The 14,633-nt window shown below is 58.0% G+C and overlaps 1 protein-coding gene across 5 annotated transcripts in view; it reads right to left on the reverse strand.

Moving 5' to 3' along the window:
• Positions 1-14,633, reverse strand: part of SPECC1L (sperm antigen with calponin homology and coiled-coil domains 1 like) — an 86,471-nt gene that overhangs the window by 27,520 nt on the left and 44,318 nt on the right. For 4 of the 5 annotated variants that reach the window (XM_069558017.1, XM_069558018.1, XM_069558019.1 and 1 more), the window contains 6 exons: positions 13,962-14,035; positions 12,654-12,829; positions 9,066-9,229; positions 7,752-7,843; positions 6,281-6,371; positions 877-960 (listed from right to left, as the gene is read on the reverse strand). In XM_069558017.1, coding sequence (XP_069414118.1) covers positions 877-960; positions 6,281-6,371; positions 7,752-7,843; positions 9,066-9,229; positions 12,654-12,829; positions 13,962-14,035 — 681 coding nt within the window. The remainder of the gene's footprint in view (positions 1-876; positions 961-6,280; positions 6,372-7,751; positions 7,844-9,065; positions 9,230-12,653; positions 12,830-13,961; positions 14,036-14,633) is intronic. The other variant, XM_069558021.1, reaches the window with a different exon arrangement.

Raw genomic sequence — 14,633 nt, forward strand, 5'->3', positions numbered from 1 at the left:
ATAATTTTATATGAAGCACAAGAAACAGACTAAGGAAGAATGGGAAGAACCTGTTACAGGAAAAGGCCCTGGACCTTGGCTTTGCAGAGAGACTTTGGTTGGACTTCCCACGCAGCTAAGGTATCCAAAAACTGTACCAACTGAAATTCACATCCAAGTGGGATGGTGCCCACAGGAGGCAGGGTTAAGAAACCTCTCCTTTGCTGGTCCAACTTCTAGTTGAGCTACTGAGGGTTAAAAAAAAGCCACAAAAGGAAAATAACAAGGACGCTGACAAAAATGAAATGTTGGCTCAAGGAAACCAGCACGCGCCCATCAGACACAGCACCGTCACACAGCCAATCACACTGCAGATGCCCGGCTTCAGAGCATCTCTGGTGTGCTCGGAAACAACTTCCAGAACAGTCACAGCACAGCCTGCGGTGAGTATCCCGACCTTCCATGACTACAGGCTTCCCTGGTAGCTCAGCTGGTGAAGAATCTGCCTGCAATGCAGGAGACCCCGGTTCATGTCCTGGGTGGGGAGGATCCTCTGGAGAAGGGTAGGCTACCCACGCCAGTATTCTTGGGCTTCCCTGGTGGCTCAGCTGGTAAAGAATCTGCCTGCAATGCAGAAGACCTGGGTTTGATCACTGGGTTGGGCAGATCCCACATTTGTTAAGTGAATGGAACTATCTAGCTCTTTTTATTTTTGAAATCAGGGCCATGAAATATGATTTCTATGAAATCTGTAAGATACAATGGGGAAATTCAGAGTGGAAAACAGTCAACTGAAGAGGCAGGTAAGGTTAAACAAGCCTAACGAGAAGGAGCTCAACTCTACCAGCAGACCTTCCAGATGCGCCTCTAAAGGCCGCCGCAGACGAAGGGCAGTACCTGAGACGGCCTTTGCGCTCTCCATGGCAGGCACTCTCGGCAGAGAAGCAGGCCGGCTGGTCGAAGACGTCCTCAGCAGATGCTCTGCACAGGGTGGAGAATGCCACAGTGAGGAGACCTGACCCCGCACTTCAAGGGCACAGGGAGCAGGAAGCTCTCCTCTCGCCCCAGAGGCTGGCCCCTCCTTCTCGTCCAGGCCCCCCGGCGGCTCCCAGAGTCCCCGACACAAACGCCGCCTGCCGACAGGGCCGTTTCATTCACTCGTATTTCCAGGGATGAGACACTCAGTGCAGACAGACGCTTCCAAGCCACTGAGAGCTACTTCCGTCTGATGCAATTCAACAGAAGCCCAAGACCCTCTGCTGCAGCAGGGTCTAAAGGCACTAGGTCCACACCCTGCTGAGAGCCCACAGTGCATGGCCGTGTGGCGGGGGCACACAAGCCCACAGCCAGAGGCGAGTCAGGACGCACACGGGAGCACAGGACGATTCAGGGTCATCAAGCCAGAGGGAGAGGCCACCCACCACGACTTGGGGCGACCGGAAGCCTTCAGCAGCGTTCTGAGGAGACCCTGTCTGGCCGGCTATGCTGCTGGAGAACAGGCTGGGGAGCAGCACTGAGCCCAGGACACACCGCAAAGGTCAGGGGCCACAGTCCCAGCCGCTGAGCCTGGGGCTGGTGGAGAGCAGAGATGGCCGCGGGGGATGGCTCTGGGGGTGGTGCGGCTGGAGGACGACAGCCTCCCTGGCCGCTGTGTGGACTTCAGTCTGGGGGCAGCAAGGACCCCAGGGAGGACAGAAGCAGTCCCCCCCTCACCTGTCCCCCCCTCCACTACACCAGGCGGGGTCGGGGGACTCTGGAGTCCCCAGCCCTGGGGCAGCAGGTCCCCTGGCCCCTGGCCCAGCCATCTCACCACCCTGGGGCCAAGCTCCAACACCCCCTCCCTGGCACCTGCTTCCCACAGTGGGCGCCCCAGACCCAGGCCAGCTCGCCTCCGTGCCCGGCGCCGCTGTAGTCAGGCTGGGAGGACGGGCACAGGAGGGCCGGACGTGCTGCGTGTGCCCGGGACGCATGCCAGGTGGGGCTAGTGAAGACTGCTCACCTCTTCTGAGTGCAGCACACTTGGATGGGAAAGGGGAGCGCGACGGACGCAGACAGCCCGGGCGCGCCGCCGCCCGCTTCACACTCTCCCTCTCGGCCACCAGGGCGCCAGCTGCCTCTCCAGGACAGCATCTCTCACTCTGACGTGCACTTCCCGAGTGTGGAAGGCACGCGTGTGAGGCCATGCCCACACGGCGCCCCGGAGGGGAGCGAGGGGAGGCAGGGGAGCGAGCGGGTGAAGACAGGCCCACCCAGCCCAGAGCCGCCACCCCTTCCTCGTCCTGAACCGACACACCCTGAGCCCCGAGCGGCTGCACGCGCCCTCTCAGAAGCGCGCATCGTGCACAAAGATGGGCTCAGCAGAGCCGGGGGAGCGCGGAAGCCGCAGGAAACAGGAGCCCGAGTGCCCGCTTCACAGCTACAAGACAGGGCCTGTCCCAGAGGCTTCATCTCCCAGGGAATGAGGGGGAGACCAGGCATCAGAAGCACACGGGCGCAGGGCGAGGGCCCCCGGGCACACGACGGGGGCGCAGCGCACAGAAGCCCGCCCGCCGCCGCCGGCGCATGCGTGCCCAAGGACCCACGCCGTCTCAGCTCAGCAGAGGCTGGCACTTACACTCTGAGGAGGCACCTTCCCGCGGGCCAGGGCGGCGCCCGAGCACACACCCTCCGCCCTGCCGCGTGGGTCAGAGCACACGCGAACTGCCAGCGCGCCGCGGCAGAGGAGGCAGGCAGGAGACCGCAGACGCTGCGGTGACCGGGTCTGCTCTCGGCAACCTCGTCTGTAACCCGTGCGCTACACGAAACCACTGGGCACGACGTGCGGCTGCAGCGAGGAGGGCAGCGGGCAGGAGCCCGCCCTCGTGGAGCTGAGTCTACGGCGGAAATAGGACGTGTGAGACACAACCGCGTGCGAGGGGCACAGGGAAGCGGCGGCGCCGGGCCGAGAGCTGCCCAGAGCCTGGAGAGGCCTCCCCGGGAGCGATGCCGCGGCGAGCAGGGCGGCGACCTGCGGCCTGCACGCAGGCGCAGGAGAGGGGCTTCCGGAAACGCCTGGACCAGCAGGGCTGCGAGGGCGGGGCCGAGGGCGGGGCCGAGGGCGGGCCCCACCCCTGGGGCGGGGCTGAGGGGACAGTCGTCCGCCCGGGGGTGGGGTGCAGGGGGCAGGGCGCGGTGCACGCAGGTGACAAGCGGACTGCAGGGCAGACAGCGGGAGGCCTGGACGCGGGCGGTGGCAGGGGAGACATACAAGGGCTCAAGGCTGCTCAGGGGCAGACTCGCAGACTGCTGACCACGTGGACAAGCAGCTGAGAGAGGAGGGTCCTGCGTGCAGATGCGCGAGGAGGAGGGCTGTGGGAGGGAAGCGAGGGGCACACGCGGCACTGAGAGGCCGGGAGACGCCCAGGGCCGCCGGCGCGTTCCGGGGACAGCGGTGAACACACCCAGCTCTGTCAGCGCCCAGCGGATGAGAGGGGGACGACCTGGTGGCAGGAGGCCACGTGGCCGGGGTCGGAACCGCCGCAGGCGCTGGGGACGGGAGAGGTGCGAGCGTGCTGAGAGCGGAGCGGGGAAGCGGTGGGTGTGCCAGGTGAAGAGGCGGGGGGGGGGGGGGGGGGGGGAGCCGCGGGGCGGGCCACGCAGCAGCTGCGCACTGAGACCCCCGCCCACCCTCGAGGCAGGCGCACGGGCCGCTGCTTGGTCCTCCCGCCTGAGGCTGGCAGGGCAGCTGTCCCCGCTTCCCTCATCAAACTTACCGGCAGCGCAGTGGGTTTAAAACCAGGAGCCGAGGGCTTCCCTGGAGGCCCAGGGGTAGGACTCTGCACTGCCCCCAAGACACCCGTCAGACTCCTGACCCAGGAACTAAGACCCTGAGTGCCGCAGGGCGGGGCCAAGAGAAAAGAAACACCAGTGAGAAAAGCGAACTATGTGACTTCTTTCCACTGTTCTGCGTGCTTGAAATGTTTCATGACAATATGCTGGAGAAAATATGAGAGCCTAGACAGGGTTTATCAAGACAGACAGCAAGAACCACCTTCAGAAGTGAACGGACGCACACAGGCTGCAGACGCAGCAGGGCGCGTTTTTCTCGCAAACGCTCCTGCGAAGCTCCCCGCTCTGGCGAGGCCAGAATCGGGCTTGGGTCCACCCTCTGGAGAAGGGAAACTGCTGTGAAACTTTTCAGTAACTTTTCTTCTCCTTCTAACTGAAAAGACTCGGCTTTCTAGCGAAACCTTTGAACTTCGTGTGACATTTCTTACGTATGCCCTCACCATAAACCAGTTTTTTCAAAACACTGAATTTTTTTAAAGGTTTACATCTCTGTCCGCAAATAACACAACTCAGTGGGATGGTCACAGCAAGACTCTCCTTGCAGAAGGCGGCTCTCCTTGCACCGGTCCGCTTTCCTGGACGTCTGAGCTGATGACACAGACACGGCCCTCAGGCCGCGCCGACCCTGGGCAACCCCAGCTCCCCAGCCATCTGCTTGACCAACCAACGTCTCCGCCTGACTGTGGACCTTAAAGATCACTGTACAAGGGGCCAGTAAAGACCCTCCCAACTACCTGGATCCACGTACCTGCTCAGGCTAGAAACACGAGCTCATATGCAGTCTACAAAGGCCCGCCTCTTATGGCCCAGACCACCGAATTCAACTGCCAACTGTACCAACAGAAGTCTACTTATGCCAAGATCTCTGGTCTGAAACACCTTCCTGTGTCTGACATACAAGCATGACGAAGGGAAGGACAGAACAGCTACGTCTTCTATAACACGCTTCACGGGAGAAACCACGTTTCAGCACAGTGGACCGAGGCGGCGCTTCGGGGCTTCGGGGCTCTCACCCGGCCAAGGGCAGACTGTGCCGTCTCAGTCACGCCCGGACAGCGGTCGCGGCGCAGCCGTGCTCGGGCCTCCCCTCTCAGGTGGCCCGGAGAGCCACGGTGGCTTCTGAGGACCGAGACCCAGCTGCTGGCTCTGAGTTTTGTAAGTGGTTTCTTTCCCTGGTGAGTATTTAAGATAAAAGGCTACACTAGCATCAAATTTTGGGTAAGAAGTCACCCAAAAGTGTTTCCTGCTCTCTGTATTTGCAGTTTCAAGCAAGCCCAGTAAAGGCATCAGAGCAGACAGACGTGGAGAGTGAGGGCGGCTGCCGCAGGGGGACCGCAGACCCCTGTGCCCGGTGGCGTCATCACCCATCACCCGACCGTTACCAGGAGACAAACAGAAGGGAGCCAGACAGAGCCCCGAAACACTCACCGCACTAGCCTGTTCCTCAGTAACCCTGGCCCTCAGAGCTGATACGCCCACTCTCCACCCACAAAACCAGGGCACGGGGGACTCGACAGCCATCTCTGTCCAGTTCCCCAGGCTCGTCCGTCCCTAAGAGCCACTTGGGGTGCTTGTGGGAAGAAGTGTCCACGCCAGCACATGGAAGGTGAGGCCCGGGGGTCCACATTTTATCGAGTGATTCAGGTAAAGCTCACCAACAGGTAAGTTTGATAAACTGCTGGTGCTAGCAAGGTTTCCCCATAAACCTCGTGCTCCTGTGAGCCGATCAAGATGAGTCGGTAGGGCAGCCTTGAAGGGGAGAGGCCCTTCGGACGCAGCTACAGAGCGACCACATGCAGGAGAGGGGTCGTGCGCTCAGCACAACCGGGTGCAGCCCGCAGCCGCCGACACCGTGGACCAGGGCTGCTCAGGGACAGGGGAGGGGGCAAGGGTGACCGCAGGGGTTGTGAGCTTGGGAGGAAGAGAAGGCCCTGGGCGAGGTGACCCCTGACTCACACAAGGAAGCAGCGTCAAGAGGTCAGCCCCGGGGCCTGGGAGCACGCACACAATCCCAGACCCACCCGGGGGCCAGGAGGGGACCCTTTAAACCGCCACACGCCTTCCCCAGGCAGGAGGCCCTTCCGGGCGGAGGGGAGACCTCGGGTCCCCTGGGCGGTGAAGTGGAGGCGGCAGCAGCCTGCCCTGGGCCCCACCGCCCCTGCCCCCACACCTGTGCGGGCCCAGGAGGCAGGAGGGCCGGCGGGGGCCCGCCAGGGGTCTCCACAGCCGCCCCGCCCCACGCAGCACTGTGAGAACAGGGCCTGGCAACGTGCGGACTCTGGCTGCCCACGGCGACACCAGCAGCACTGCATTCCTACACGTCTGCTAGTGACTACTTCCCGATCTGCGATCAGGACATGTTCTCAGCTGTGATGCAGGCGTATACCAGGGTGGCGGGAATAACGTCGAGGACAAAGGGAGAGAGTCAGATGGAAATTAACAGCAGAAAGGAGACGCGGCGCACGGGCCGTACCTTGCACAGGGAGCTCCCCGTAGTTCGGTCTCTTATCTGAGAGGGCCGTCAGGGGCTTAGGCGTGGGGATCGGTCCACTGACGGAATGTCTCTGAAACCACAGGACAAAGGGCGTCAGGAGGCACTGTGTGGTCACTCAAGTGCTGGCATCACGGAGGGGACGCCCTCCAAACTTGCTTCCTCCCCCACTAGCCCCCTCCCAGAGACCTGGGATATTCAGGCTCTTTCAAGTTCCCACACAAACCACGTGAAACCATCCATTTCCACAGGACCGCGGAGGAGACAGAGGAGCCGCCCAGACAGGACCGAGTCCTCCCCGCCATTATCACCCTGCCTCACTCTGCTCATCAGAAGCGAGTCACCGAGCCCGGCCCCGCCGGGAGCGGCAGATGACACTCGAGCATGGCAGAGGAGGCCAGGATCACGGGGGCAACTCAGAGCCCGCTGCCTCGTGGCTGAGGGATCTCCTTGGCCCGTTGCTCCTAAGGTCGTCGAGGGCAGGGCTGTTTAGCTAACCCTAATGAACGCTCCAGGGGTTCAGAGAGGACTTCCCATGGTGGGGAGAGGAGCAGAAGCAAACGAACCCTGCCCCGCACAAACCCTGAGAAGCCCCAGGAGCCGCTCTTCCCTGCAGAGTGGGCCCCACCCGGCCGGCTAGGCCCACCCTGTGCCGCGCGTGTAGACGCCCTCGGCCAGGACCTGGGGGAGCCCTGTGGGCTGCAGCCTGTCCACATGGCTCTCGGCCCTGGGCGCCCCCACCCCAGCCCTCGTGCTCCCTCCTGGCTGCCCCAGAGGCAGCCTCCCTGCTCGCCACGGAGAACAGCCTGGCCCGCAGCAGGGCTCAGCCCGTTTCTCAACCGCAGATCTCAGCCCCACGACGATGTCTGAATGGAACTGCCTCCAGCCTCTGGTCCGGCCTCCCAGCTGCCCGTGGTGCAGAGGCACCCAGCCCGGACCCCTCACGGCCTCAGCGAGGCCTGAAGAGCCACCTCTCCTCATCTTGTCTCCCGTTCCCAGGGATGCCTATTCAGTGGGAGGAGGCCCGGGGGTCTGTGTGTTCAAAATTCCACACGACTCTCATGCACAATCAGGTTTGAGAAGCCTGTGCTACCTAAACAAGACCTAAAATGCTGCTGACTGTGGCTTCTATTAATAATTACTAGTGTGTTTTCCAAGGTAGAGATGAGATTTTTTTAACTTATCTTTACAAAAGTTTACAAATTGACATCATGAGCATTAAACCTCAGCTGGCAACCACTATTTAGAGAAACTTCACCTTATTTGAAGTTTATTATATCTTAGTGCCTTTATTTGCTTTCATTTATATTTTCATGCCTTTAAAAAATCTGATTAATAGAGTGCAAGAAAAAAGCTCCCTATAGATAGAGTATGGAGTTTCCGCTGCCCTCCTTCCAAACTGAGAGTGTGACGCTTCCTACCGACACCCAAACACAAAGCAACAGGCACGTACCTGCATGGGGGAGACGGCGGCTGCAGGGGGAGTTTTCATGGGACTTGGGCTCAGAGGCGTTCGAGGGATTGCTGCCGTGGCAGGGCTGGGCACTGGAAGACAGCAAACACACAGTGAACGAGGCCGTGACGGAGTGCAGCGGAAGCTTCGCAAACATCCCCCACCAGGGAGCACTGATCGGCCAGCACATGGGGCTTCCCGGGAACAGCTGCCGCCCCACCTCCTCAGCCCCAGCAGCCCTGCCGCCAGGGGGACAGTGTGCTCCCCAGACAAGCGGTGCTGACTTCCAGGCCTGGCTGTGCCGGTCACTTCGCTGCTGCTGTCTAACTGCGTGGTTAGCACCCCCACAAGCCAAGGGCTCCACGTGCAAAGACCTCAGGAGCGCTTCTGTGGCTGCATTGGGTGAGAGGGTGGGCACGTGGTGGACACTCTTGGCATGTTACATGAAGGGGAGCTAGGCTCAGAGCAGCTTTCCTCCCCTCCCCGGTGGGGCTCAGCATGTCCCCTCACGTGGTTTTCCACAGTGTTGCATTCGACGCAGTGTATAATAGCTGCTCACGTGTCAACCTCCCTCTCTGGAATGAACTGTTCAGAAGGTGGCTTCCAGGAATCCCTGGGGGCCCGTGGCCCACAGATCCCAGGGGCTCTGTGCTTTCACTGCCGGGACCCAGGCTCAGTGTCTAGTTGGGGAACTAAGACCCAGCATGCTGCGTGGCCAAAAAAAGGAAAAAATCTGTATTAGGAAGTAAAAAGGGGCCACTGAATGGCAGTGGATGGTGGCCTGAGCTAGCCGCCAACTGCGCTCCCAGAGATGAGAGCGCAGGGCAGGTGTACGAGAGGCTGGGCACGAGGGCTTGATGGCGGACTGGCGCCAGGCGAGCAGGAGGGAGGCTCCGAAACTCCTGGCCTGGGAACGGGCGGCATGGCGCTGCCTTCACAGGGAGAGACGGCAGCTGAGGGGCCAGGCCTGCTTCTGGACAAGGGATGACACCTGGAAACGCCGGCACCCGGCACGCACCTCAGTGCACAGGCCTGAGGGCCCTGGAGGACAAGCGGCCCAATGTCCACACCTGGAGGCTGCCTGGCTCGGGGAAGACACCTGACCCCTGCGTGGGGTCAGCCCGAGTCTGATACCAAGATCTCTGTGGCCAAACAGACCCCAAACCTCCTGTTAAAACTCTGCTTGCAGAAGACTGACTCCGTGGCACAGCCTGGAGTGCGATGAGACTCAGAGCAGGACGCTGAGGCGCGCCAGCCAGCCCAGAGCACACGTGTGCGTAAGCGCGCCGCCGCCCAGCACGGCACTCGAGCTACCTTGAGACGCGCTGTCGAAGGACTTGATGAGGGTCTTCACCGTGGGCGTCGGCTCCGAGGACGCGGAGGACCTCCTGCTCAGCCCCATGCCCTGCCTCAGGGCCGCCAGGTCCCGCTCCACCGCGTTCATGTAGTTATACACCCGGCCGCGCTCCTCCTCCTGCCTGAAAGCAGCACACGAGTCAGGGCACTTCTGGACATGCCCTCGAGGACACACGCTCCCTTTCCCAGCTGAGAAGCATCACAAAGCATCAGCTAAACAACAAGCGCATCACTCGAGCTCAGTAAATCACCTGCTCTGATAATCTTATTAGATTCGTGAATTCCAGGAAACGATATTAAAATTTTTATATCAGGTTATTCTAATTAGGTTAAGTAACCATCAGCTTCCATTTCCATCTGTGTTAAGTGTAGGTGAGAACACTGGTAATCAATTAGCAGTGAGAGGGGAGGTGGTCTGGCTGAAGGCCCCGACTCAGAACAGGGAGTCAGCGTCTGGGCTGCTGGGAAGGCCTGTCCTGCCCTAGGAGGGCGAGTCTGGCTCCATCCAGTGCCATCTGGGCTTCCCGGTGGCTCAGGAGTAAGGATCTGCCTGCAATGCAGGAGATCCTGGGTCAGAAAGATCCTTTGGAGGAGGAAACAGCAACCACTCCAGTACTTGTGCCTAGAAAATCCCATGCACAGAGGAGCCTGGTGAGCTACAGTCCACGTCGTCATGAAGACTTGGCACAACTGAGTCAGTAAGCAACGAAACAAGCAAGACGACACCGGCAGCGTTTCCGCACACCTCCTTAAAGCCTAGGCTAAGACGGCAGCCAGGTTCTCATTTCCGCATACCTCCTTAAAGCCTAGGTTAGGAAGACGGCCAGGTTCCGCACACCTCCTTAAAGCCTAGGCTACGGCGGCGGCCAGGTTCTCATTTCCGCACACCTCCTTAAAGCCTAGGTTAAGACGACGGCCAGGTTCCGCACACCTCCTTAAAGCCTAGGCTACGGCGGTGGCCAGGTTCTCATTTCCGCACACCTCCTTAAAGCCTAGGCTACGGCAGCGGCCAGGTTCTCATTTCCGCACACCTCCTTAAAGCCTAGGCTACGGCAGCGGCCAGGTTCCGCACACCTCCTTAAAGCCTAGGCTACGGCAGCGGCCAGGTTCTCATTTCCGCACACCTCCTTAATGCCTAGGTTAGGAAGACGGCCAGGTTCTGCACACCTCCTTAAAGCCTAGGCTACGGCAGCGGCCAGGTTCTCATTTCCGCACACCTCCTTAAAGCCTAGGCTACGGCAGCGGCCAGGTTCCGCACACCTCCTTAAAGCCTAGGCTACGGCAGCGGCCAGGTTCTCATTTCCGCACACCTCCTTAATGCCTAGGTTAGAAGACGGCCAGGTTCTGCACACCTCCTTAAAGCCTAGGCTACGGCAGCGGCCAGGTTCTCATTTCCGCACACCTCCTTAATGCCTAGGTTAGGAAGACGGCCAGGTTCTGCACACCTCCTTAAAGCCTAGGCTAAGACGGCGGCCAGGTTCTCATTTCCGCACACCTCCTTAATTCCTAGGCTAAGACGGCGGCCAGGTTCTGCACACCTCCTTAAAGCCTAGGCTAAGACAGTGGCCAGGTTCTCATTTCTGCATACCTCCTCAATGCCTAGGTTAAGATGACGGCCAGGTTCTCATCTCTTCTGTATTCAATCTACTGCGATACGGGAAAAAAAAAAAAAAAGCGGCCTCATGGGTACGTAGTTGGAAAAGGGAAAAGTATTTTAATGATACTGCACTGGCCACATAGAAACAACAGCTCACAGAGTTGCACGCGTTTCCCAAACGCTGATGCCTGTCGTTAAACGGGTTATTTTTAAAGTCTCTTGTTGGCACCACTGGTGATCTCATCGGGAAACCCTTCATGGGGAGCTGCTGAGCCTGCAATGGCACATGCAAGTTTTCCAAAACCCTAACATTTACTTAAAAGCCCATGTTTCATCACTGGTGCCAAACACTGTCAGTTGTTTCCTTGAAGTGACAGGCTCCTTTAATCATTTTCAAGAAATATCCACCACACACCAGAATCTGAATACCAACAGCTGGAGTCAGTCATTCTCAAGTAAGGATGTTCCCTGCGTGAAAACACGCGGGGCTCTCCTCCAGCCCCTGAACACCGGTGCATGAGTGCAGCAATGCGACTCCCACCTGGACCCCAAGACCCGGGACAAGTGACAGGGCAGCTCCCTGCTGCACTGAGGACTGGAAGGGAAACTGCACCGGGAAAACGCGAGTGGCTGGGACGGGCAACACAGCCGGGAGCCGAGGCCTGGGTCCCCCGGCACCTCACGCCTGCCTTCTCCTTGACAGCAGCACAGTGCAGAGGGCAAACCGCGCGTCAGCGTTCCTGTAAAACGTCCGAGCTTTGAGGAGGAAGGGTGTGTACGAGTGAAGAAGCAATGACCTCCCCACTCACTCCATGTTCTGCTTAGTAAAGACGTCAAAGAAAAACAGTTCACCAAGACTGTCCACCGGGCCATCCGCTAGGCCTGGGCAACGATGACAGTCAGCAGCCTTTTCAAGTTGGCCTGTTAAATAGTTTCTCAGTTTTTTCCCTAAGGCTATTTAAGAATTGTTCAACATAATGAACAATCAAATTCTTAATAATAACCTCCAACTTTGATACTTAGAGATACTTGGGGCTTCCCTGGTGGCTCAGGTGATAAAGAATCCTCCTGCAATGCGGGAGACCTGGCTTGGATTCCTGGGTTGGGAAGATCCCCTGGAAAAGGGAAAGGCTACCCACTCCAACATTCTGGTTTGGAGAATTCCAAGGACTGTATAGTTCATGGGGTCGCAAAGAGTCGGACACGACTCAGCAACTTTCACTTCACTTGTACTTAATAAAAGGAAAAAACCTTAAAAACCAGTCTCTCCCCTCACAGACAGTCTCCCTAGAAGCTGGGGGCGCATCATCAAAGGCTCTTCACAGGATTCCAAAGACGTCTGTGTTAAACGAGAGAAGCCCCACAGGTCACGAGCACGAGACGCTCTCCACGCGAGCAGCAGAAAGAAGTCGGCCTGCACCCTCCACTCGAGCCTCTGAGCCACCTGCCGACGGGCACCGGCCGCGGCCGCAAGCAGCACCCAGGCGCCTCACTGCAGCCCCACAACTCTGTGACGGAAGCAGCACCACGCCCACCGCAGAGACGAGCGGCCCCCAGACCAGCAGCAGCAGAGCTGCACGGGGCTGAGTCTGTCTCCAGGGTCTGCACCCTCCCTGACGGCGACAGCCCAGGAAGAGCAACGGGCTGGGGCGGGAACCGCAATGGGCCACGTGCGGCGGCCGCTCCAGCCCCTCCGAGTCGGGGACTGTGGCCGCTGACGGCAGCTCAGAAAGGCCACGGAGCCCGTGCTACTGTACGGGGCTACTCGAGGACCGGCAGGCTCTGGGGAGCCCGTGGAACAAGCGTGGACTTGGGCCACTTCCATTGGACCCAAACTCAGTGACAGCAGCGTCAGGACGCACAGCCTCCTGGTGAAGCTGCATCACAGACCCAGGACTCACGAGCTCCCTACGGAGACTGAAGGGCACAGCGGGCTTCCCGAAACTTACTTGCGTGACTTTATTTCCTCCAATTCTTTTGTGAGCTTCTCATTTTTCTCTTGAGCTTCATGTAAGCGGCGCTTCAGGTCCCCAATCTCCTCTTGGGCTTCAGACTTGATGTCATTCGCGATGACCACCGCAGTCTGCAGATCAGCCTGGAACTGCCGCCATTCCGCTGATTCCTCCTGCATTAAAAAACTACGTTTTTATTTCAAAAAGAGAGCAATGAAGACATATTTTAAAACAAAATGTGCTTATGATTAGACTGCTGTAATGCACTGTCTCAAGTGATGACTGATTACTTTTAAATCCCAGAGAACTGCTGGTACCTATTTCTAACAGACTACGTAATTACTTTTAGTGAACGGTGCTCCTGGTGAGGAACAGCTGCCAGCTGACCTGCTTGCTGAGGCAGCACGCACTTGGACTGCTCAGTAAGGATGATCAGGTCAGGCCTCCCTTCCCTGTGACAAGCTTCAAAGTTAGTCTTGTGAAAACAAACATATCTTCCAAAATATGCCTGTGAAGAGCTCAAGCAGGTAGATATATGGTGTGTGAGCTACACTGGAAGATTTTACAGTGGAAAACTATAAATATCCTGACATCAAAAACGAACCCGAAAAAAAAAATCAGAAAGGAAGAGGCAGCCAGAAGGAAAACACTAAATTTAATCTCAGCAGACAAAACACACAGGAGGAGGAGCCCAGGACTGTCCGCTGTGTGGCCTCCCACGGCCATGGAGGACGCAGGCGCCTCCTGGAGTCACGGCGGCCAACCCCAGGGGCAGCGCCCAGTACCCCTCACAGCCTGGGCGACAGAGAGGAAGGGAGACGGCGCTAAGTCATGTCCGACTCGTGAGACCCCACGGACCACAGCCTGCCAGCCTCCTCTGTCTGTGGGATTCTCCAGACAGGAGCACTGGGGTGGGTTGCCATTCCCTTCTCCAGGGGAACCTCCCCACCCAGGAACTGAACCCAGGTCTCCCGCACTGCAGGGTCAACCCAAGCCTCGAGGCCAGCCTCCCCCGCCCTCTGTGTCAGAGCGCCACTGCCGTGGCGGACTGGCCAAACGCACAGAAGGCGGAGAGCCCACGGGAGTCAGCACAGCTCGGGGCCTTTCATCACCTACGGCTCATGACGCTTCTTCCCAGGACATAACCCCTGCTCCCTAAGGGCATCTCGTCAAACACGGTGCCAGCCCCTCTCTGAGGGGACGGCCTCGCCCACCCGCAGCCCGGTGGCTCTGGGCCACAGCCGCATCTGCGGCTCGGGGCGCAGGCGGCGGGCGCAGCTTTCGGGGAGCCGCGCGCGTTCCTACCCGCAGTCGCCTGTGCAGGGTCTTGATTTCTCTTTCCATGTCATGTTTTTGGTCCTGGAGTTTTTTAACCGTATCTGAAAAGACCACAAAAGTTTAACTATTTATTTTTAAACCATGTTTAAAAGGAAAAATAGAAAGGGAGGGGGTACTTATATATGCTATTCAAAAAGTCATCCTGCCCAAAGACTTTCTATTTTTAATGCAAAACTTGAAAAGGAATTCCAATCTAAGTATAAACCAGTATGACTCTGTAAGGAAAATATCAAATTTAAATTGCGACTTCTGGATGACTTCCTTCCGCAGCGCCCTAATTCTGAAACAAAAAGCTAAGTTAAATCAATTGTTGGACACACACACACACACACACACACACACACACACACACACACTGCTGGCTCATAACCAAGCAAAACAACGCTGACTGCAATTAAAATGGGAGCTTTTAATCAAAAGGGTTACTAACCTATTTTTACAAGCATAGCTTAACTCTGCACACTGGAATAAATTCCAGAAAGGTCGTGACTTTACTGAACTTTTTACAAACTTAATTATTTAATAACTTGGGGAGCTGCTGTTTAATTCTATAGAAAAGTCTTTTCACAAAGGATTAAGTAAATCAACACTCCTCAAGTTATTTCTTGCATAATGTGAATTTCCTCCAAACCACGTCAT

The sequence above is a fragment of the Ovis canadensis genome, chromosome 17, assembly GCF_042477335.2.
Source record: "Ovis canadensis isolate MfBH-ARS-UI-01 breed Bighorn chromosome 17, ARS-UI_OviCan_v2, whole genome shotgun sequence".
NCBI classification, from domain to species: domain Eukaryota; kingdom Metazoa; phylum Chordata; class Mammalia; order Artiodactyla; family Bovidae; genus Ovis; species Ovis canadensis.